Genomic DNA, 25,592 nt, shown 5'->3' on the forward strand with positions numbered 1-25,592 from the left:
ATCCATAATAAAGAGAAATACTTTCATTTTAAAATCATCTGATTTTGTTTTCAAACTCACTATTAGCCCTTGCTACAAAAAGCTGATCACATGCCATTCTGTTGGGTTGTTTGTAATCCAACCCCAGTCCCTAAGGCTTTTGAAAGACAGATTTTAATTAGTGTTTAGGGTTTCAGATAATTTTTTCTTTTGATCTATTTCTCTTACAAAGAAACCAAATGTAATTAAAAGCAACAAACAAGTAAAACCATATATTGTTGACACTAACAAGATCTAAATTAAGTTAGTCTTGCGTATGACTGTACTGGTTACCTTAAGGAAAAAAACAAATGGATTTACGGAGAATGTAACTCAATTCAAGTGGCAGCTTGTTTACACAATCCCTTTCCTCTTCAGGAACAGTACACTTTCAAGATACCTGGATCATGAGCAGTAGAGTGACAGTGACAACATTAAGTGACAAATTTATCCTTTTTTTTTTTAACATTGCAAGTTCTGTTATGAAAATATGTAAGAGGCTGGAGATAATGCTTTTTTTTTTTTATTTTTAGTGATATAATATATGGCTTTTAAATTTAAAAAAATTTTTTTTAATGAACACCGGGTGTTAAATACACAACTAAGAAATTGTTACTACATCACAACCCAATGTTGGCTCACTGTACATAATGCCCTTTTTTTTTTTTAAAGATTTTATTTATTTATTTGACAGAGATCACAAGTAGGTAGAGAGGCAGGCAGAGAGAGGGAAGCAGGCTCCCTGCTGAGCAGAGAGCTCCATGTTGGGCTGGATCCCAGGACCCTGAGATCATGACCTGAGCTGAAGGCAGAGGCTTAACCCACTGAGCCACCCAGGCACCCCAATGCTTATATTTTTAATGAGATTTACAAATACTCTCCTCAAGAATTTAATTTAAATATTTGAGTAAGGCTTCTTGTGACCTTAAAGTGATGATCAGTTAAATTACACAGGACAGAGGTTTGTGGTTTTTTTTTTTTCATTTTATTTTATTTCTCTTCAGTGTTTCAGAATTCATTGTTTATGCACCACACCTAGTAGAGCAGAGTTTATTTATGTGCATTTCCATTTATCACTCAGAATGTCTGGAACTTACTAGTAGTATGTGTTACACAGCACATAGAAGTGTGGGTTTTTTATACAAATGGTACATATATACCTATGCTTTGACAGTTTGCCTAATTGTGCTTGTTTTTAAAATATATTTGTAAATCAAACCAAACCAGTCCATGGGGTTTACTGAATTGCACTTTCTTTTCCTCAAAGGATACTATGTGAAACTGTAAAGGACTTCGTTGCCAAAGTAGAGAAGGCCTATGAAAAAACGTTGGAAAACACCGTTGCCGCAGACGCCATGGCCAGTAAAGTAAGCGGGTCACCTTTAGGGCACACAAGTTTTTTACTGACAACATTGACACTGCCCGTGTTTCACAGCTAAATTGATCAAATGCCTTTCTTGCCAAAACATCTTAAATCAAGTGAAAAACTACTTTTGAATCAGATGTGAGGGATTGAAATATATTCTATTTTACGGTTACCCTTGAATGTGTAGGAAAACTGTACCACTGATACTGTCCGAAATCCTGAATTTTATAAACCAACTTGCTTTTCCCATGGATTGACATCCCCAAGGAGAGATGCTCAGCAGCGGGGTCACATGGGGGAAAATGCTGGGTGGCTGGTGTTCCAAAGGGGAGAGGAATGGCTTTCCACTTCCAGGCCAACTGGTCATCAGGCTCCCACCTAGTGTGGTTCTTCAGGTTCCCCAGGCATTATGGTCCTTGGCTCCTCTCAGGATACTGTTTCTTGCTTTGTCTTTTTCTTTATAGATTTTTCCCCCCTTTATGAGCTTTTGGAGGCCAAAGTAAGAACCTTAAAAGCTACTTTCTTTACTTTCATTTGTTCTTTGCCAGACATTCTTATAAAAGGTTTGGCTTTCTTGGGCTTGCAAAGGAATGCTCTCAGATGCTATGGATGGTGGCTTAATTGAGTGAAAGGAAAAGGAAATAGAAATGAACATACATTTGATGTTTTCAGCCTCTTTTTTTTTTTTTTATTTTTCTCTGTGGAGAGCTTCAGTAAACAGAAGACCTCTCTAGCCATATTTTTTTTTCCCTCTGAACTATTTCTAGAGGAGGAAAGGACAGGAATTGGAGTGGCAATCACAGGTGTATTAGGACATTCGTAGCATCAGTGTCAGCCCTCCGTGTTTCTTTACCCTTAGTCATTCAAGAGAAGCAGACAGAAATAAGGGCGGAGTGCATGTGTTTCTTTCTGCATCTTCTTCTTCTTCTTTACCCTTGTGCATTTTCCTTTTTGCTCTTTTTTTGAGCCAGTAAGCCTGTAGGCACCGTTCACCCCTTTCACAACCAAAGCTTTGAAGGAGAGCTTACCAAGAACTCAGACAGACCTGCAGTTTATGATGCTCAAAACGGTACCTTACGTCGATTACTTTAAAAAAAGTTTACACGATGTTTTATATAAGTATTGCCTAAGTTTTTTGTGGAATGTGTCACTTTGAAGTGAAGTGTTTGTTCTTTTAAGGAAAAATACCTATATAAAGATAATAGAGATTTTGTTTTATGGAAAAATAATTATATAAAGATGGGAGAGTTGAAATATTCTGGAAGCACACATAAAAATTTACATAATTGTGCTTTTTTTAAAAAATTATAAATTATTTTGTGTATAGGCTATCAAAAAGTATCCTCTATAATGGATAGCCAATTAATTGGTAAACATTAATATAGGCATCTTTCCTCTAACATCAGAAGTGATTCGCTCAAACTGTCCTTTTCCATTTCCACCCCGTGGAGATTCATTGCTGTATTTTTGTTTTCTTAGTGTTCGGTCCTAAATGAAAAGCTTGAACAACTGCTTCAAGCTTTGCACACAGATTCCCAGGCCACCCCCGTTCTCCCAGGCATTCACTCTCTCATCGTAGAAGAAGATACCGTGGAATCTTCCAGTGAAGAATCCTTGTGTGAAAGCAAAGAACAGCTCGTAGATGACCCTGCAAAACCTCCCTCCCAGAAAGCTGTCAAGCCAAAGGAAATAATGCTGCGGGCAAACAGTTTAAAGAAAGCTGTGAGACAAGTCATTGAAGAAGCTGGCAAGGGTACCCGTGAACAAGGTTGGCCTTTGAAGAAGTTAGCTGCATCCCCATCTTGTAAGCACAGTAGAATTTTCATATTGGTCAGACTGGACACACACACAAAATTTTCAGGCAGGACAGAAGATGAGGCCTTTAGAATGAAATTTGAACTAAGTCCTATTTGCTGTTTAAGTAGGATTCACATACGATGTTAATGTGAGGAATGACATATCAATGATACATAAAATAATATCTCAATGATAAAAATACACTGGAAACATGGATAATTAAGTTACAATTCTAAAATTTTAAATATCTTTTACCTAATGGGAACCTGTTGAGTTCTTAAAGAAAATCAAACCTGCAAACTACTTTGAAAATACTCTCTTAAATTCATTTCCTAAATGTTTATGTTGCTTTTTAAAGAGTCTATAAAGATTCCACCTGTATTTTAATTTTTTGTATGAATATAATGGATATACTTCTCTTCGAATTTTAGTAGTGGTCTAAAAGTTAACTTTAACATAAAAAATTAATATGCAAGAACACCTTATTCAGGTTGTAACTTATAGATGGACTTGTGTTTCATTCTCGAATTCTTTTATTTTTTTCTTCTGATAAAAAAGTAATGTTTACAATTTCAAGTATTTAGTTTGATAATCTCTAGTCCTTATGGTTATCACCCCCAAATTTATTATGTGAGTATTTGTGAATATGGAATTTCTTTTGCTTTAGGTTTCATTTTTCTTTTTAAGCGTATATTAATATTTATGGATTTTATTTTTACTTGTCCAAACACATTTCTCAGTTATGGATGACCAGAGTGTCCATCCCTGTGAGCCAGTTAGCCAGTCGTTCGATAATGACAGTACAGAAACAGATGAATCTAAAGAAGAGTCTAAAGACGATGACACAAGAGAGTCACTAACTGGTAAGAAAACTGTAATCCTTTTGGAATTAAATAGAATACAATTTTGCTTTTTGTTCTCAAAAGGCTTATCAGTTTGAAATAAACTTTTTAGTTTTATTTTTAACAAGGCTTTTCAGAAGGTAAAGCTTAGATAGTTATGAATACTAAAATAATAATGGTAACATTTAGGTGATTGTCAAATACTCCCACATCCCGCTTTATCATATAATCTGGAGATTATCATAATAAACTAAGGCTTATGGAACCAAACATGGCTAAGTATCTTAATTTTCCTGAGGAAAAGGGAAGAAACATCTAAATCAGCAGATTTTAATCTGTTTTTAGCCCATAGGTGCCTTAGAGAATTATGTGAAAACTGCACATTGAAGTGAAGTTTTGGGCACATTGTACATGCCCAAAGTTTGCCTTTTAAATAACTGAGCAGTCCTCTGGATTCCATTGATCAACCTGGATGGTTTGCTAATTCTTACTGCTAAATTAATCTTCAAAATCACTGGACATCTAATTACAACCCTATCTCTACTGAAATTACGTTTGCCAGGAAATTAATATGTAGTCACTTGAAGAACATTAATTATTCCTCTGCCTCTTAAGTTTGAAGATGAATTTATACTTTTAATAGTTCAGATTGTATAAGGGAATAATTATTAATTTACTAGAATAAAGAAAAGCAGAAATTAAAGGATAATGAGGCTGAGAAGATAATATGAAAATAATTGCATGGTACTAATGAAAAGTCAACACTGTTAACTCAGAACTGCAGTCGTTATGTTTCTGCTTCACTTTCATTACACATGCACTTGAGTGGATTGCTTAATTTCTCAACAGTTTCCTCATTTGTAACAAGGGGATAATGACATGCCTACTGGTTGTGAAGGTTAGAGTAGTTGATATATGTGGAGTGCCTAGAATAGTGTCTGGTGCCTTAGTGCTGGGAAGGAGCATTTGCTGTCATTCTCACTATTATTAGTGCTATTCCTCCCACTGCTGCTACTACTAATTATGTCAGCTTCAAAAGAATATCCCTTATTGTATGTAAAACTCTTAGAAACTTTCAATGTAGCCCTTACAGTCTTAACATGTCTGGCATACAACCAATGTGTACATATTGGACACCCATAGCCCTTTTAGACTTGAAATGTACTTATACCAGTATACAACTCAACTCTAACTTTATACCCTATAGACCTTAAAGGTCAGCCTGTAATCCTATACAGGCATATACTTTATAACCCTCTTGACAGATGGCCATTTAGCCTTTGGACCACTCGCTTTCCTTTTTTGGTTTGTTTTAGATATTTTATTTTATGTGTTTAAGTAATCTCTACATCCAGCGTGGAGCTCGAACTCATGACCCCAGGATCAAGAGTCTCAAGCTCTATGGACTGAGCCAGCTGGGCGCCCCACCATTCACTCTCACTACATCCCATTCTTAAAATCAGCTTTTATTGTCAGAAAGTTTTTCTTTACATTTAGCTTTATATTTTCCTCCTTCCATTTCTGCCGGTGAGCACACTAATTAATAAAGCTTCATGTATGATCATGATAACAGTCACAACTGCTGACTTTTGTGTGGTGCTATGTGAGTACCTTAAAAGCAGGCTCGTGTGGCATCCTGTCTTCTTCCCATAACTTAGTATCTTCTTTTCCACATTATCTCCTCAATTCTTCCACCAATTATTAACTCGATTCCAAACTTTTTAGTTTTCCTGGTTGCATTTAATTGGTCAATGCCATGACCCATTTTGAATGCAATCCACCTGATATTTCATACTCTAACACACCACACTGATAGCCATACACTACTTATTCTGGACATTTTTTTTTTTTAAAGACTTTATTTATTTATTTGACAGATAGAGATCACAAGTAGGCAGAGAGGCAGGCAGAGAGAGAGAGAGAGAAGCAGGCTTCCTGCTGAGCAGAGGGCCCGATGAGGGGCTCCATCCCAGGACCCTGGGATCATGACCTGAGCCGAAGGTGGAGGCTTAACCCACTGAGCCACCCAGGCGCCCCTGGACATTTTTTTATGTTAGAAGGATCACTCAAGATTTCTTCTTGGCATGAAGTAATATCTCCTCCTATTTTGTGCAAGTGATTTTTTAAACCTAATTAGAGTAGTACATGCTCATCCCTATGAACTTTTATCTTTTCGATTTGGAGCTGTCATTGCATCCTGTCAAAATCTTTTGAAGCTTGACTGTATCATCTCAAATTGACTTCATCTAGAATTTCATAAGCAGGACTTGTATGTCTTCACCCATTATAAAGCTGACTTTAGTAGGGCTGACAATGGGATTCTTACAGTATGCTGCTTGATCATTTCCATTAAGACAAGGCATGGTTTCTTTGGAGGATTGGTTTTCCAGCACTCATTGCTAATGGTTTTCCAGCCGGCTACCATCCCATCTTGCTATAGTCTCATGAACTGAACACTTCCATTGTAGTCTACAAAGAAAGCTAAAAAATAAAGGTAGGCAACTCTAGATACTAAAGTTGAAATAGTCATAAATTTACACACATTGCAACATTTGGTACCTTAATGTTGCAATATTTGTTCTTATTTTCTAGCTAGTAATCCGATTTAGTGGGAATCAGTAGTAATAGAAGTATTTCTGTATTAAATAATCATTACTTTTTGAAGAGGAATCATTATATGATTAAATTATGCAATAATTCATATGTCTGAGATGTACAGTGAGGTATATTAATATGATCGATGAGATGTTATGTTTAAGAAGAAACATGAAACATTAATTTAGTTACCATCAATGTTACATCAATCTCAGTCACTAGGACGCTCTCTGGTTTTTATAAGAGATGAATATCAAAAGGTTGTTTTTATTAGAAATTAGCTCCAGGTCTCTCATCTGTCAAAAAAAAGTGGCTGTCTGCTACTTTTCTTTAGTGCAACTGGACTGTTTTTGAAGAAAGAGAAGAGAGTGTAAGATTAATGTGGTTAGTTTGTAATTAGCCTTAGGGAGAGTGAAGGTAATTAAATTTTTAAGTATTTTTAAATTGAATTTGAGGAATACTGTTTTTTTATTTAAACACCTGCCAATAGCTCCTAAATTAGTTAAAGATACTATTTGCTCTCCATTACGTTGCTGTAGTTTAGACAGAATTAAATCATTTTTGTTGACTTTGAGAGTAATACTCCTTAGGAATAATCTTTTAAATGTATTGAACATTTTAAAGAATATGATAGACCTATCTGGGGCAAATTTTTGTTTTGAATATATAGTTAATTGAGAAGTTCAGGAAACTTATATTGGTTTTATTTGAAAAAAATACTATTTTTCCTTTTATGTATGGAAGACAATGTTAACTCACATTTCACGTATTAGCTCTGGGAATTAATTAATTACATTTGATCATTCACCCAACATTTATGGCAAAAGGATTACACTGGTGGTGTATATTTTAACACATATGTACCATTTTCAAAGATCATCAGGCTTCAGAATTTCTTTTTGTCTTTAAATATGGGTTGGACACATTCAAATTGTGAGCATTACTGACCTTTAGTTATGTAGGCCTATACTTTTTACTAATTTCTGTCTGTTTGAAATGATCTATCTGGATATCTACCTGTGGCCGAATCCCTCCAAACAGTAAATCTCAAAGAAAAAACAATGGTAAAAGAATAGGTAAACACAATGTAATATCTTTCAGTTCTGCTCGTTGATTTAAATACACATTAAATTATTTTTATGTCCTGAATATATTAGGGCTTGCTTATTCTTATAACTTTATCATTACCTTTTTTTTTTTCTTTTTTAATTCATCGGGACTTTTCGCCAATAGTTAAAGCTGCACCTGCACCTCGGTCTCCAGATGGCCGGGCAAGTCGTTCCCAAGCTGACTCTGGCTCTGGTCCCACTGTGGCAGCTGGCAAAGAGAACCTCCCTGTGCTCAACACCAGAATAATCTGCCCAGGTAGTATAGAATCTGAAATATGGGGTATTTGTAAGCATTTCTGTAAAAATGTATTAAGTACTCATTTCTGTGCACTATAGAAATGTCTTCTTAGAGATAAATGTCCCTTTGGGAGAATGTTCTTGTCACTCTTACAACCAGATTCCAGATCCTTAGACTTGTGTGTGTGTGTGTGTTTAAATTATAAATAAGAAGGAAAGAAAGGGGGGGCGCCTGAGTGGCTCAGTGGGTTAGGCTGCTGCCTTCGGCTCAGGTCATGATCTCAGGGTCCTGGGATTGAATCCCGCATTGGGCTCTCTGCTCAGCAGGGGGCCTGCTTCCCTTTCTCTCTCTCTGCCTGCCTCTCTGCCTACTTGTGATCTCTCTCTGTCAAATAAATAAATAAAATCTTAAAAAAAAAAAAAAAAAAGAAGGAAAGAAAGGAAGTACTAAAATACATGTTTTGGGGCACTGCCCTGAGAAGTTTTAATTGAGTTATACTAGAATACAGCCCAGGAATCTGCATTTACAAGCACCCAGGGTAAATCTTATCTTATATTCTACTACCTCTTTGGTATCTCCATAGCTTTCCTCTTTGTCGTGAGCCACAAGACGTTCCGTCATTTTTAGACTAGTAACACTGCTTCCTTTTGGAATATCTGAGACATCCATTCCAGCTCCGATGAGATGAATTGACCTTGAGATTGGGTTAGTACTAGTGGAAAGCAAACAACATGTGCAGCTAGGGAGGAGGAAAATAGGGATGTCTCTGATGTCTCCTTAAACACCAGTTGTTTGACTTAGTGAAAACTCTCCAGATTTATTCCAGAGTTGATTGGACCCAAGTTATACCCTGAAAAGCAGTCTGTCCTACAAGTTCTTTTTAAAGGTGAATCACAATTCAGTAATGATAGTTGGAGACTTCATTATCATACTTACAGTAGTTGATAGAAGCAACTAGGTAAAAATCAACAGGGAAGTAGAAGACCTGAAAAACATATGAAACAAGCAGAGCTACAGAACCCTCCAGCCAACAACAGCAGAATATTCATTCTCAGTCTCGTACACATGGAACATTTTCCAGTATGGATCATAAATTAGGCCATCAAACAATTCTCAGTAAATTTAAAAGGTTTGAAATTATCAAAGGACAATTTTTGACCACAGTGGAATGAATTTAGAAATCCATAACAGAAAGAAAGTTTGGAAATGTACAAATATGTAGAACTATGTAGGTCAAAGAAAAAAAAAAGTCATGAGAGAAATCTTTAAATCCTTTGATGTGAATGAAAACAAAAATACAACACACCAGAACTTACTTGATGTAGCCAAGGAAGTGCTTACAGTGAAATTTAAAGCTGTAAATGCATATATTAAAAAGGTAGAAAGATCTCATAATCTAACTCTGTACCTTAATCAACTGGAAAAGGAAGAACAAGGATGCCCAAAGCAATTAGCAGGAAGGAAATAATCATATTGATGTGGAAATAAATGACATAGAGAATAGAAATCAATACAGAAAATCAATGAAACCAAAAGCTGATTCTGTGAACAGATTAACAAATTGACAAGCCTTTACTAGAGTGACCAAGGAAATGAAAGAGAAGATTTAAATTATTGAAATCAGGAATGATAGAGGAGAGATGTCACTAATGGCCTTACAGAAATAAGAAGGATTATCAGGGAAAATTATCAAATATTACATGCCAGCAAATTAGGTAACTTCAATGAAATGGACCAACTCCTGGAGACATGCAGACTACCAAAACTGATTCAAAAATGGAAGATCCACTACACGTATAACAAAATTTCCTGCAAAAAACAGGCCAGCATGAATAAAGTTTTAGTTAAGGAAGGTGAATAAGTTCTAGAGATCTGCCGTGTCCAACATTGTACTTATAATACTGCCTTGTACACTTAAAAATTTGTTAAGAGGATAGAGCTCATGTTAAGTGTTCTTAAGTGTTCACAATAGAATAAAAAGTAAAAACAAACAAAAACAAAAAGAAAAACAAAAAAAAAAATAAAAGGAAAGGAAAGAAAGAAATCTATCCCTAAGTCCTGGGCTCACCTAACTCATTTTTCTTTTCTAAAGGTTAACTGGTAAGCTCTCATCATTGGTCTACCTCTTAATGACCTTCAAATGAATTCATTTTACATTTTGGTCAGCTTTCCTATTTGCCCTAATAGTAAGGAGGAGTAGTTGGTCTGATCAACTGATAATCTGCCATCATCAAAATAGTGTGTTTACTTTTAGTTTTTGCAAATTCTGGGTTGTTGTGGCTTCCCATAAAACTTTGTTCTCTCGGGATTCCTAGGTGGCTCAGTCAGTTAAGTGTCTGAGGCTTGATTTTAGCTTGAGTCATGATCTCAGTGTTGTGAGATTGAGCCCTGCATTGGGCTCCATGTCCAACATGGATTCTCTCTTCTCTCCCTCTCTGTCTACCCCTCCCTACTGCACTCTCTGTCTCTAAAAACAACGAAAAAACAAAAACTAGTTTCTCTCGTAAGTCAAAAAGAACAAATGAATGGATAAAAGAAGGAAGGAAGGAAGGAAAGAAAGGAAGGAGGGAGGAAAGGAAGGGGAGACAATCCATAGGATAAGAGAAAACAGTTGTAAATGGCATACCCGATAAGGGTCGAGTATTCAGGATATAAAAAGAACTCTTAAGACTCAACAATGAAAAGACAAATACCCCAATTTAAAAAGGGGCAAAGGATCTGAGTAGACACTTTCCAAGAGAGATACACAGATGGCCAATATGCACATGAAAAGATGCTCACCATTATTAGTCATCAGGGTAATGCAAATCAAAACCACACTGAGATACCACTTTACCTTCCTGGGATGGCTATGATCAAAAAGGAGAGATAATAGCAAATATTGGCAAGGACATGGAAAAATTGGAACTTTCATACATTGCTGGTTGAAATAGGAAATTTGGAAAATCAGTTTGGCAGTTCCTCAAAGAATTAAACACAGAGTTAACATATAATCCAGCAAATTCCTAGTTATAGACCTATGAGAATTAATATACATGTCTACACAAAAACTTGCACGTAATGTTTATAGCAACATGACTCATCATAGCCACATAGAAGACAACCCAAGTAATTGTCAGTTGATGGAGAAACAAAATGTGCAATATGCAGACAGTGGACTATTATTCAGCCTTTAAAAAAGAACAAAGCACTGATAAATGCCGCATGATTGCCTCCTAGCATGTTATGCTAAGAGAGAGGCTTGACATAAAAAGCCACACATTACGTGATTACGTTTATATGAGATGTCCAGAATAGTCAAATCCATAGGGAAAGAAAGTAGGTTGGTGGTTTCCAGGCTCTGGGGATGTGGGAATGGGTAGAAAGGAAAAATGACTACCAACAGGTATGGAGTTTGTTTTGAGAGTAATAAAAAAATTTTCTAGGGACACCTGGGTGGCTTATTCGGTTAAGTGTCTGCCTTTGGCTCAGGTCATGATCCCAGAGTCCTGGGATCGAGTCCCCCATCAGGCTCCCAGCTCAGTGAGGAGTCTGCTTTTCCTTCTTCCTCTGCCTCTCCCCACCACTTGTGCACGCTCACTCTTTCTCTGTCAAATAAATAAATAAAATCTTAAAAAATATATTCTAAGTTAGATCATACTGATCATTGCACAACTTTGTATATATATACAAACAGCTGAATTATACACTTACTTAGAAGGTGAATTTTATGGTATGTATATAATATCTCCATGAAATATTAAAATAAAAAAGGTAAGGAAAGAAAGATAAGGAGCACGTTTGGTTCTGGAAAGGTCTCCATGTCTAGAGGTTATATCTATTTAAACCTGGAACCGTGGGATGACTTTCTGGGCTAAAGCTGTGAATATGGCTAACCTTAAAATATTATACTGTTCGGGGTGCCTGGGCAGTGAAGTCAGTTAGGTCTCCCACTCTTGGTTTGGCTCAGGGCATGACCTCAGGGTCGTGGGATGGAGCCCTGCGACGGGCTTCGCACTTAGGACAGAAAGTCCCTCTGCCTCTACCCCTTCCCCCATCCCCTGTGCTTGTTCTTGCTCCCTCTCCTTCTAAAATAAATGAAAAATAAAAGCTTAAAAAAAAGAAAATATTATACTTTTCTTTAGGGCAGCTGGAGTCTGGTTCTTCACATCTCCAAACTTCTTTTTTTCCTTACCAGAACATTTTTTTTTCATTTATTCACTTATTTAGAGATAAAAGAAACTGGCATGACTAAATATGCCATAACCCATTCAAAACTATGAAATTAAGCTATGAAGTAAAATTCATCTTGATTATTTGATAATCAGCTAGACTTTGAGGCTAAAATAAATAATAATCTTCTAAAAGAGCACACAGTGGAGGAAAGCAGTGTTTGCTCAAGGACTTTTTTCCTACTTTCCAATTGTTTCTCAATTACATATTTTTCCTCATTCTTCTTTCCTTTTTGTTGTTCACTTAGGCCCATATTACTCTATCGTCTTTCTCAGAGTTTAATGCTTCTAGAGTCAGTAATTAGTTGGGTAGATGATATCTTTGAACATTGTAACTACTCAGTAGAAAACTAACTAGTTGTTGAATTAAGCTTGAAGTTTTACATATTTAGAGGTAAGATAAATGCTTCATTTTTTATGTTCAAACACTGTGTTTTTCTAAAACTCATAAATATCTGTGTTTAAAATTTTGGATTTACTCTTGACACCAACAGAGTTTTGTGTATGTCAGTTAATTTTTTTTCCAATGATTTTATTTATTGGAAAGAGAGACAGAGAAAGAATGGGGTAAGGGGTGGGTAGGGGCAGAGAGAGAGGGAGAAGGACAAGCAGACTCCCACTGAGCAGGGAGCCCAGTGCAGGGCTTGAACCCAGAACCCTGAGATCATGACCTGAGCCGAAGGCAGATGCTTAACCGACTCACCCACGCAGGCACCCCTGTGTTAATATTTTTAATTGAAACTATTATTATCTATGCTTTGAGAGTATGGACATGGTAACTCTGTGACATTCTTGGTAATTCACTTTTTATTGTAAATTCCATATAGACTACCACTTCATTTGCTATAACAAAGGAAGTAATATTTATTTGTTGAAGTTCTAGAATCACTAGAATGGTAAATGAGAAGCTGTTACAAAGAAACTCTTATTTGGGTCTTCATCTGCTGCATTTTTATGACAACATATAGATCCTAAGAAGGCTCAAAAATCTTAAAATTACCAGTGTCATAGTTCTTACTTTTGGCTAATGAGAAGAGCAGACACTGAAAAACCAGGCTTTGGGGGTAAGGTGCCTGAGACCAGGCCTGAAAACAATGCATTGGCTCTTTCTCTGTCTTTTTCTTAACATGTGATCCTGTATGTATTTATTTTTCTGGCCAGGTTTAAGAGCAGGACTAGCTGCCTCCATCGCTGGGAGTTCTATAATCAACAAAATGTTACTAGCAAATATTGATCCTTTCGGTGCAACGCCATTTATCGACCCTGATCCAGATTCAGTGTAAGAAAATAGTTTTGTAAATATCTTGTTTTGGCTTTTCTTGTTTCTGCTTTATACTAATGGTAACAGTGTCAGTGCATTACAAGAAGTTTGGCTCCCCATACAAAAAGGGTCATCAGAAAATTCCAAAAGTTGATATAATGATGAGTACATCGATGCATTGGAAACACAGTGGTTTTCATGATCTGTTCCGGAGGTAGGTCCTGTCCAGCCCCTGGTCTCGGATAACAACACTATGGCAAAATGAGACACAGCTATATTCACTTTTCCCTAGAACAGCATATTCATCGGCACCTTCATAATGATATTTTTGCTATTCCTTTTTCCTCCTTTCTTCTTGGTCTTGCCAAATCACTCATCTTTCCCCAACCAGCTTGTATTTTTATTTACTTCAAGAAGCTTCTTGGTCCACATGGATCTCTTCCCTTCTTAAAACTACCATTTTTTTTGGAAGTTCAATATGAACTTTTACTTCTGTATTTAATTATACTTTTGTTATATCTCATTTCTCTAATGACAGTCTTCAAAAACAGTAAACATCTTTGTACTTTCCAAAGAAGCCTGAAGAGTGGACTGGACCTGGTCATTTTACCACTCAGTGAATATTTGTCCATTGATAAGAGTACAAGTGGAGAGAAATTTCCTTGCACCTGACTGCAAGGCCCTCCTATTTGTATGTTTGGTGAGGGGCTTACAAAGGAAGCAGAACGAAGGTTTTATTACAATTAATAGAAAAGCATTACCATGACTCTGTCTCTGCTTTGCCTTGCTTACTATCCCTTTATATATTATGTATGAAAAATGACATATATGTACTGGGCTTGTACACATGGCATACGAATAGGAAATAATTCCTGCTAAGTTTTAGTCTCATCTATAAGGCATGGAAGCTTAAATGCTTTTAAGTGCTATTTTGTGTGCAAATTGTAATTGTTGTAATGAATCTGAAGTTGACTTTTATGTACTTTTCCTTATTATCACAGAGATGGATATTCAGAAAAATGTGTCATGAACAATTACTTTGGGATTGGATTAGATGCAAAAATTTCATTAGAATTTAATAATAAGAGAGAGGAGCACCCTGAAAAATGCAGGTAATTTTGGTAATAGTAATAATGTTATTACATAGAGGTAATTCCACTTTAATTTCATTTATTAGCTATTTTGCTTGCTCTGCCTTTAAAGAGTAAATCAGTAATAGCCATTGAATTGTCTGCCAATATTTATTTCAGGAGCCGAACTAAAAACTTGATGTGGTATGGAGTCCTTGGAACCCGGGAGTTGTTACAGAGATCATACAAGAATTTAGAACAGAGGGTTCAGCTTGAGGTAGGTTCATCTTGAAGTAAGGATAGTTCAGATTATCTTACTTAGAAAAATAATGACATTTGAGGAGCTGATTTGGTCTCTGTGACTCTTCAAGTATTTAAACACCCATTGGAGGTGATTATCGACTTTATACTAAAGGAGGTGGAGACACTGGCTGTGGATGACATATGAGTTATCATTATCATTAGCTCCTGAAATGTGGATGGTTCTGTAGCATCGTGGTGCTCCCTGAGAAGGTGGAGCTAGGAGAGAACATTTAGAGGAGAGCATTTCTAACGAATTTTCACAGATTTTCTCATTTACGTTTACAAATTCGGACCCAATTCTATGATGCCTGACATTTCACAAATCCCTGAGAAAAATTCATAGCATATAGACTCTTTTGAGTCTGTGTATTTGTTCCAGTTCTTACAATAGTAAAATAAAAAGAGATTTTGAGCATTTAAATTTTTTAGTAGTTTTTACTAATGTAAGGAGGAAATTAAGGATGGCAAAGGTTTTTAAATCTCCTTCACTAATAGGAGAAACAAGATTGGGGGCATGGCTGTGAAAAGTCTAATTTCTGTGAATTTTATTTTCTTTCCCTCTTGGTCCCATATTCATAGTTGATCCTGATACACATGTCTTTCCTATCTTGTATCTTTTTATAACCAGATATCTTTAATTTAAGGAAAATCCTATGTACAGAAAAGTGTGCAAATCTTAAGTCCTCAGCTCATTAAATTAAACAGAGCGTTATTATTTTAGGTGTTACCTAGACTACAGAATTGCCTAGCTCATTCATTATCAACTAAACGTCCAAGTAAAGATAAACTCATTATGCCTTCCACTCTGGAGCACATGAACATGATCAGCTGGTTTGGTTTATCCTCGCTGAGAAATTAAGATGGATGTTACTGGCGTATCTTCCATTTCCTTTAAGTTAGTTATATGTTTTAAACTGCTTGTTCTAAAGCACACAAAGATACAGATTCAGAAAAAGTTTATTAATCTACTCAATATTTAATGTTTGCTCATTTTAATAAATACACAGTGAGCCTTAGCTGTGTGCCAGGAATGGCCCTAGGTGCTAGGACAGAGTATAGACCTTCGAATGTATTTTCATGGAAAAAAAGAGAAAATATAAAAAATGCACGAGGGAATATAACCAAGTGTAAAATATTCTGTTATCTAAAATGGTTGAAAATTGGATTTTCATTTGTTCTACAGTTTAGAGATCATTTCAATCAGGCATTAAAATGCAAGTTTTATAAAGTTATGTTAATTACTTTTTATTGTAAGAATTAATGAAACTATAGCATCTGTTGTATGTATGACCTCTGCAAGCTCTCCTCTTTTAAAATGAAGGAGTAAACCTCCTACTCAGGAAGAATTTGCTTACCTGTCATGTATAATTACTCACCAGCCAGAGGACATTTTTTTCCCTATCTAATTGGTAATTTTTATTTTCATTGAAGTTGATTAATGAGAAGACACGGAGTATAAGATACTTCCCGACATTCATGGCTTTTCTTTTTTTTTTAATTTTTAATATTTTATAAACATATAATATATTTTTATCCCCAGTGGTACAGGTCTGTGAATCACCAGTTTTACACACTTCACAGCACTCACCATAGCACATACCCTCCCCAATGTCCATAATCCCACCCCCTTCTCCCAAACCCCCTCCCCCCAGCAGTCCTCAGTTTGTTTTGTGAGATCTTAAGAGTCACTTATGGTTTGTCTCCCTCCCAAACCCATCTTGTTTCATTTATCCTTCTCCTCCCCCCTTAACCCCCTATGTTGCATCTCCACTTCCTTATATCAGGGAGATCATATGATAGTTGTCTTTCTCCACTTGTCTTACTTCGCTAAGCATGATACCCTCTAGTTTCATCCACGTTGTCGCAAATGGCAAGATTTCATTTCTTTTGATGGCTGCGTAGTATTCTATTTTGTATATATATATACCACATCTTCTTGATCCATTCATCTGTTGGTGGACATCTAGATTCTTTCTATAGTTTGTCTATTGTGGACATTGCTGCTGTAAACATTCAGGTGCACGTGCCCCTTTGGATCACTACATTTGTATCTTTAGGGTAAATACCCAGTAGTGCAATTGCTGGGTCATTCATGGTTTTTCTTTTCTTAGTTTTGGTTCTATCTGAGAAACCCAGCTTTGAGATTGGTCAGCCAACAGTTAGTTACAGAGCAGGAGTGCAGTTCCAGGAGTTGAGAGACCAGCTAGATGAGGTGGTTAGGACCCAGAAGCCCTCCCTGAACCTGCTTGCAAAAGGACTTGACATGAGCACAAAGGTGACCATGATGCAAGGGAGAATATTGTAAGTGATCTGAAAAAAACTCCAGAAAAGTACGGCCTGATTTTGACAGAAAGAAGAGGTAAAATGTTATCTTAAGTCGGTTTTCTGTAATGACTTCTGCCATAGGAATGTATATGCTTCAGATTTTTTAAATTAGAAAAACAAAAGAAAGGTAATGTGTAGGAATATATTTGCAGGAAAAGCAAACATTGCCAATACACTTCCCACTGTCATCCTTTGTCTTGGGTGTTCGAGTGGCTTCCCAGCTAGCAGTTTTGCTCTCTTTATCTAACCTCTAAGATTTTTACCTTACAGTGTGATGGGCAGTATATTCCTCTCCCCAGTCTGCAAGGAATAGCAGTGTTGAACATTCCCAGCTATGCAGGAGGCACTAACTTTTGGGGTGGAACTAAAGAGGATGATGTAAGTATTTTCTTTTACCTTCCAGATGCTAGAGACTGCCCACATTCCTTGGCCCATGGCCCCTTCCTCCATCTCCAAGGCCCACAAAGGAAGCCTGAATCTCCCACTGCATCATTCTGATATCCCCAACTGCCCTTCTCTTCCACTTTCAGTGTCTTTTGTGGTTACATTGGGCCCAGTATGTCATCTAGGATAATCTCTCCTTCTCAAGGTCCCTCCTGTAATGACCTCGGCAAAGTCTGTTTTGTCACGTAAAGTAACATTCATAACCTCAGCAGATTAGGACATGGACATTTGGGGAGTGGGAAGGGGGAATTGATATTATTCTGCTTACCAAAATACCTTCTGTACTTTTTAACTTTCTAAGTTTGTGTCTGTTACTATTATTTTTATCTTTAGAAATGTTAAGAGGGCTCATTGGGCCTTTGAAATTTAGTGCTGTGTTTTGACAGGAAAGTCGAAAAAAGGAAAAACACAACCTAGCAAATGTAATAAATGTTTTAAAAATAATAAAATGAAAGAGAAGGAACAATTGTTAAGATCTACATAACAATAAAAAAAAAGGATTATCACAGTCTTTGAAGAATCACATGTAAGGAAAGATAGCCCCATTTATTTCAGGCTTATAATGCAAGAGCTCCCACTGGCCCATTTTTTCAGAGTCCTTGAATGAGCAGACAGAGTTTAGAGTATAACATAAATTGGAATATATTTGCGATTTTCATTATGTGAATGTATTTTAATCTTACTGAACTATAAAACTTAGTTAGCAGCTAATTTTTTTCTCAGCCTGTAACTACTCTTAAATATTTTAAAGGGAAGAAATCAGTGAGATCGGGGCGCCTGGGTGGCTCAGTGGGTTAAGCCGCTGCCTTCGGCTCAGGTCATGGTCTCAGGGTCCTGGGATCGAGTCCTGCATCGGGCTCTCTGCTCAGCAGGGAGCCTGCTTCCTCCTCTCTCTCTCTGCCTGCCTCTCTGCCTACTTGTAATCTCTCTCCGTCAAATAAATAAATAAAATCTTAAAAAAAGAAAAGAAAAGAAATCAGTGAGATAAAGATAAATAAAGCTAACAGCACCTACTAGGTAATCAGATAGTGTTCTCAGAACTTCACATTTATTACTATCAACCACAGTTTTAATCTAAATTTTACCAGTGAAGAAACTGACATTAAGTTCACACAGGAAGTAGCAGAGATGGGATTTTAAACCATGCACTCTGCTTACAGAAATGATAAGAAATCATCAATGTTTGCAAATTCATGTCCTGATATTTTCAATGAAAATTTTAATTGGAATATTACTTGATACTGAACAATTTTTTACTATTTTCCTAAATTTTTGTTTTAATATGTATATTACAGAGTTTACATTGCTGATATGCCACTTCATGTAAACCTTAACCTCATCAGGGGAAATGTAATGCAGTGTTTCCTTTCAGATATTTGCTGCACCATCATTTGATGACAAGATCCTGGAAGTCGTTGCAATATTTGATAGCATGCAAATGGCAGTTTCAAGGGTCATTAAACTGCAGCATCATCGAATAGCCCAGGTTTGTTTTCTCTGATCAAACCTAACTTTGCAGATTAGAGGACTGGGGAAGCTATTCCAAAGGACTCCTGCACTGTCTATTCATCTATAAAATGTTAACTTTCTTGTCATGTCAGTTGTTACTATGTCATGATAATTGGAAAAATATACATTCCATTCCACTGAAATGGACTAAACGTCAGGCTTGAATGCAGATTGTCAGTTTCTCAGGATGATTTTTTTTCTAAAATGGATCATTTTATTTCAGTGCCGAACGGTAAAAATCACTATATTTGGCGATGAGGGAGTCCCAGTGCAGGTGGATGGTGAAGCATGGGTTCAGCCTCCAGGAATTATCAAAATTGTGCACAAAAACAGAGCTCAGATGCTAACAAGGGACAGGGTATGTAAAAACATATACAAATATTCTTCTAGATTTTTATCAAGCCTCTTAAAATTACTAAACTGTGGGGGCACCTGGGTGGCTTGGTCGGTTAAGTGTCTGACTCTTGATCTCAGCTCAAGTCTTGATCTCAAGGTTGTAAGTTTAAGCCTGCATTGGACTCCACACTGGGTATGGAGCTTACTAAAAAAAATTCAGTTGTTATGGAAAATAGAAACCAAGGAAAAATACTTAAATTGCCTCGCAAATCTAACGTTTAGGTCATTGTGGTTTTAAATATGAACAAGTATTTAGTTTTTTAACAATTTAATAGACTAGGGACACCTGGGTGGCTCAGACGGTTAAGTAACCAACTCTTAGTTTCTGCTCAAGTCATGATCTCAGGATTGTGAGATTGAGGCCCACATAGGGATCCACACTGAGCATGGAGCCTGCTTGGGATTCTCTCTCCTTTCCCCACTTTCCCCAACCTGGCTCATATGAGCACATGCGTGCACTCTCTCTCTCTTAAAAAAAAAAAAAAGTTAATAGTTTATATTTTTATTATTTTTTAGGTTTACAGAGAAATTGACCAGAAAATACAGAGAATTCTAATTCTATTCCCACATATCTCCTTACCTCACTAATATCCAATCCCTTATTATTAACATCTTATATTAGTATGGTATATTTATTATAGTTGATGAGCCAGTATTGATAATTATTGATTAATTAATGTCATAGGTTACTCTTCATGTTGTACATGTTATAGTTTTTAAGAAATATATAATCACTTATAGCCACCATGATAGTATGCTACAGGCTAGTTTCACTACCCTCAAAATTCCTTCTGTCCCACCTAGCCATCATTCCCTCTCTTACCTCAACACCTGTCTCCATACTTTTGCCTTTTCCAGTATATTTTTTTTTAAAGATTTTATTTATTTATTTGACAGACAGAGATCACAAGTAGGCAGAGAGGCAGGCAGATAGAGAGGAAGTGAAGCAGGCCCCCTGCTGAGCAGAGAGCCCACCGTGGGACTCGATCCAAGGACCCTGAGATCATGACCCGAGCTGAAGGCAGCGGCTTAACCCACTGAGCCACCCAGGCGCCCCTCCAGTATATGTTTTAATTAAGATCAAAGACTGCCACTATCCATCTTGATCTTGTCTATTATGCCTTTCAAGTACAGATTGAAGCCTAAATTGAAGTTGTCTTTTAAAAAACTTTTCAGTGATACCCTCCTCATCACTGATTACATTACTTATTTGTTATGATAACACTGGAAAACTTTAAAAATAGCTTTCCTGTATCTTAAGATTTCTTTAATGAAGCTTCAGATTAGGGGAAAAATAAAAAAGCAGTCATTTCTTGTAACATTTAAATACACTCTTATGTATGGGTCTCGGAGTTCCAAACTAACAGTTCCTTGCAACATTGTTGTTAAATAGGCGTTTGAAAGCACGCTGAAATCTTGGGAGGATAAACAAAAGTGTGATTCCGGTAAACCAGTTCTTCGAACCCATTTGTACATCCAGCATGCTGTTGACTTGGCAACAGAAGAAGTGTCCCAGATGCAGCTCTGCTCCCAGGCCGCAGAGGAGCTCATTACTAGGTAGGGTGGTTCTGCTTGCTGCAGGCGAGAACAACTCTGGTCTTGACCAGGTTTGTTTTTTAGTTTTGATCAGTAATGTCCATCGTTGGGACTATCTAAAAGAGATACATTTACTCTCCTACCTCATTTGTTGCCTCATTTATGCCTCAATTAAACCCTCTCCAACACACACACACACACACACACACACACACACTCCTGTGTTCTCTGCAGAACAGACTTTGGACTTCCTGAAACCCGGTGGAGAGCTTGGCTAACTTACCCTACCACACGGTGCTCTTTTCTGTTACTGTTTATTTTCCCAGTTTTACACGGTCCTTGTGCTCTATTACTTATGTATATTTTACCTTATAATTATTAATTAAATGCTTCTGGAATGTAGAAGGAAATATAAATATTAAGCCCTGCTCCCAAGGAAATTTAGGTGGGAAAAGTCTGAGAACCAGTTTCCAAAGACATATCTAGAGATTGGGAGACCGACCACATAGGAGTTCATTCTAGTAGACAGAAAGGGAAGAGATGAAAACACAAGTTCCAGGAGCGTGAAACAGATAAAAATCACGATGACCCAGGAGTCAACTTTATTGGGGGAAGGGAGGCCAACCATGGACAAGTTTCTTATCCCTTCTTCACCTAAATCTTCTCTACCAAATGGAGATAGTAAGAGGTACTCTGTAGGTCATTGTGAAAGCTAAATGAGACCCACCACATAAAGAACTTAATAGCACATCACAACGGACATATATAGTGTTCTGTGAATGGTAGCTATTATAGTCTTTCCACTTTCATCTGGTCACTGATAAAGATGTTGAAAAAGAAAAGAAGGAAAACAAAGCTCTTTAAATATTTGTTGGAGGGCACCTGGGTGGCTGAGTTGGTTAAGGGACTGTCTTCGGCTCAGGTCATGATCCTGGAGTCCCAGGATCAAGTCCCTCATCGGGCTCCCTGCTGAGTGGGGAGTCTGCTTCTCCCTCTGTCCGTCCCCCCTTCATGCTCTCTCAAATAAATAAATAAAATCTTAAATAAATACATAAATATTTGTTGGAAACCTAAAATGTCCTAGATGTTAGAGATATGAGAGAAAAGATTTGAACTTCCTACTGCTAGAGACCCCAACATTAAGAATTAGAATAAAGTATGATAACTCAAGATACTGAGTGGCTTAGAAGCAAGGTAAGAGAATATGAGTATTTAGTTAGTTAAATGCATAAAACTGCATTATTTTACATCTCAGCCTTTCATCACAGAGAGATCCGTTTTAGGGTAATATAAACAACTTCTGTGGACTCCCAATTTGCAGGGTTTTGGGGTTTTTTGTTTTGTTTTGTTTTGTTTTGTTTTTGCTTTTCCAGCTTTATTGAAGAATAATTGACAAAATCACATATATATGTATATAAGGTCTACAAATGATAATATGATATATGTATACATTATAAAACAATTACCATAATCAATCTAACTAATAACCTATGGAGAATAGCATGGAAGATTTTTCAAAAAATTAAAAATAGAACTACAGCATTTTCTTGAAATCAAAATATACTATCTGTATTATCTCCCTTGAAATCAAATATACTTCCTAAATTAACTTCCTGTCAACTAACCAAATAACTTTATCAAGAAAAGGGAAGTGAAGGTTGGCCAGACCTGCTTTTGGTCAACCTAATTTGGTTCCCCATATGTGTTGTTGTTGTTATTTCTAATTTGCAAGAGATGAAAATCAGGCTTACTCATCTACTTTCAGAACTTACTCATTCAGTATTCAACAAATAATTTTGAATCTCTTCTGCATGCCAACCACCATATTCAGCAGTGGGGGGCACCAAAATGGCTGGGTTGTAGTCCTCTTCTTAATTTGTGGACAGGATGGTAAGAGAGAAAGTGTGGCTAGAGTGCCATCACAGGGCTCAGTAGGGCGCTGTGGATGGATACACACAGGAGGCCAAGAATGCAAAGGAGGGCTGCCTGAAAAAAGTGATCTTAGCCAAGCCCTGATGGGAGAGTAAGAGAAGGAACATTCTCAACATGGGAACAAGCTTGGGCAGAGGTCCAGAGGAGTGTGAATGGAGTACTTTTAGGAAATCTCAGGGAACTGGGGATGGCATGGTATATGTGAGAGAGGAGGAAATGTGGTTGGAGAAGGGAGGAGGGGCCAGGTCTTATCCAGATGCTTCTGGAAGCAATGTGTAGCATTGTTTGCAAGATAACAAAGCAAGGGCAGGGTAAATGCTCTTAGGATGGTCCTGATAGGAAATGATGGACTGAGGTAGTAGAGATGGAAAGAAGAGAGACTTAAGATTAATTATGATCTAAAATTGTTGAATGGCCTGAATTAGGAGACAGGATGACCCTCAGGTTCTAGTGAATGGATGGATGGACTGTGGAACCTTTGATGGAACCATAGGATTCAGGAGGGAAAGTAGAGTTGAGAGGAAAAATGAAAGGGTCCATGTTGAACTTCCAGAATTTAACCTACATTAGAAATATTTAGGAGGAGGGGCACCTGGGTGGCTCAGTCAATTAAGCATCTGACTCTTGGTTTCTGTTCACGTTATGACATCAGGGTTATGAAAAAGAGGCTCACATTAGGCTCCGCACTCAGCAGGAGTCTACCTCTGCACCATCCCCTCCCCTGACTCATGAACACATGTTCTCTCTTTCTCTCAAATAAATGAATAAATCTTAAACAAAAAAAGAGAGAGAGACCTGGGAGGAAATTTTAGTGGGCAATTGGAAATGTTGTTCTGAAATTGATTTATTTCTTTTCCTTTTTTTGAAAATTAGAATAACATTTACCCACCTGCATTCTTCTGATAAGTAACACATTCTTTATGATTTCTCAAGGTTATCAGTAGAAATATTTGAGATGACATTTGCAAATGTCTTTGTGGCTTGGATACCATTTGTATGATCTTGAGGAATTAAGCACTCTCGTACTTTCCTGTTGACTCAACAATACAGGCCTAGTCTCTTTTCTTGTTTTACTCTTTCTAGTGCAAAGATCATTCTCCTTATAGATGTTAGAAGCAAAAAGGATTTGCATAGATTTGCCTTCTTGCTCATCCTCCAACTTTCCATCATTTTCCAGCAATCGGTGGAACTTGTCCTCCTTTTTTCTTCTTTGGCCTTAGTGTCCTCCAGGATCCTGTCTGTTCGGTACAACAGACTTTGGAACTGTGATAGACATAGATTCAAATCCTGGCTCTATGACTTCTTAGCTTTGCATATTTACCGAATCCCTCAAGATCTTCATCTATAAAGTGGAGAAAATTAATCACAGCTACCTTTTAAGTTGTGAATATTAAATTAGATAATGTATGTAAAGCACCTAGCGTACAGATGATAACTATGGCCATGTTCTTCCCCTACTTTGTTTTATTTGTTCCTGGTTGAAGTTGCAATGAATAAAAGATGAAAAAAAAAAAAAAGATGAAGTTTCTGCTCTGCCCCATCTCACTTGCCAGTGATACTTTAAAATGAAGTGTTGCTGTATTTTTTTCTTCCAAAATGTACCTTAGTGTGTTTCTCTGTGATTCTAAGCTTAACTTTTCCTATAAAGATTTTGGGTTTTACATTCTTTGTTACAGCAGGGTCTGAATTTTATAAACCTGTGCTTTGTTATTCATAATTGAGCTGAACCCATTTTAAAATAGTCCCTATTTTTTTTTTTAAACGACTTGTCTCATTCTCCCATTTCTACACTTGCGGAAAATCAGCAATGCTCAAATTTTTTTTTGTTCACCTGCCTCATTTTTGCTTTCAGGATCTGTGACGCAGCCACAATCCATTGTCTCTTGGAACAAGAGCTGGCCCATGCTGTGAATGCATGCTCCCACGCCCTAAATAAAGCCAACCCACGCTTCCCAGAGGTGAGGCGCTCGTGGTAAATTCTCATTCCACAGATTGTTATGTATTACATGTATATTTTGATGCGATAACATGGGCCATGCCCTTTGAAACAGCTCTGGACAGTCTATAGGAGTGTCTGCCAGAAGCTTGTGAAAACTTTGTGGCCATGTTTTTATTTTTCTTTTCCTGCCATTTTCCCATTCCATTCCTTTAAAGTCTCTTCCTTGTTTCCACATTTCTCTTTCAATCACTCGACGCCTTGCCATCTTCCTTGCACTCCTTCTCCTTCAAGCTGCCGCCATCCCTCCTTGTTCTTTCTGTCACCTTCTCCCCTGCACCTTGATGTAGGGCAAACCATATACCACGTGTTTTATTAGAGGTGCTCATTCATTGTCGAGGCTGTGTACAGAAGTTATTCCCACTTCATTTTGTTCTATGAAACTGGTAAAGTAGGTAAACTTCTTAATGTAGATGCTGCAATTTTGTAACTTCTATAATTTTTTTAAGGTGGGTGTTAAAAATAAAAAAGGAAAGAATACAATTCTTTTGAAGTGTGATACATGGTACAAGGCTGTGGCTTAGAGAAACCTGGTGATAACGTTATACACCCAGTGCTCTATGCAATCCGTGCCCTCCTTAATACCCACCACCTGGCTCCCCCAGCCTCCCACCCCTCACCCTTTCAAAACCCTCAGATTGTTT

At 37.1% G+C, this 25,592-nt stretch overlaps 1 protein-coding gene across 9 annotated transcripts in view; it reads left to right on the forward strand.

Annotated features, from left to right (window-relative positions):
• DGKH (diacylglycerol kinase eta) overlaps window positions 1–25,592 on the forward strand; it is a 205,109-nt gene that overhangs the window by 140,805 nt on the left and 38,712 nt on the right. For 8 of the 9 annotated variants that reach the window (XM_059144622.1, XM_059144623.1, XM_059144625.1 and 5 more), the window contains 12 exons: window positions 1,286–1,385; window positions 2,864–3,188; window positions 3,922–4,044; window positions 7,852–7,983; window positions 13,338–13,455; window positions 14,439–14,549; window positions 14,688–14,784; window positions 17,406–17,513; window positions 18,952–19,065; window positions 19,312–19,446; window positions 20,878–21,041; window positions 24,805–24,910. In XM_059144622.1, the coding sequence (XP_059000605.1) occupies window positions 1,286–1,385; window positions 2,864–3,188; window positions 3,922–4,044; window positions 7,852–7,983; window positions 13,338–13,455; window positions 14,439–14,549; window positions 14,688–14,784; window positions 17,406–17,513; window positions 18,952–19,065; window positions 19,312–19,446; window positions 20,878–21,041; window positions 24,805–24,910 (1,633 nt within the window). The remainder of the gene's footprint in view (window positions 1–1,285; window positions 1,386–2,863; window positions 3,189–3,921; window positions 4,045–7,851; window positions 7,984–13,337; window positions 13,456–14,438; window positions 14,550–14,687; window positions 14,785–17,405; window positions 17,514–18,951; window positions 19,066–19,311; window positions 19,447–20,877; window positions 21,042–24,804; window positions 24,911–25,592) is intronic. The other variant, XM_059144620.1, reaches the window with a different exon arrangement.

Source organism: Mustela lutreola, chromosome 13 (genome assembly GCF_030435805.1).
Source record: "Mustela lutreola isolate mMusLut2 chromosome 13, mMusLut2.pri, whole genome shotgun sequence".
In the NCBI taxonomy this organism is placed as follows: Eukaryota; Metazoa; Chordata; class Mammalia; order Carnivora; family Mustelidae; genus Mustela; species Mustela lutreola.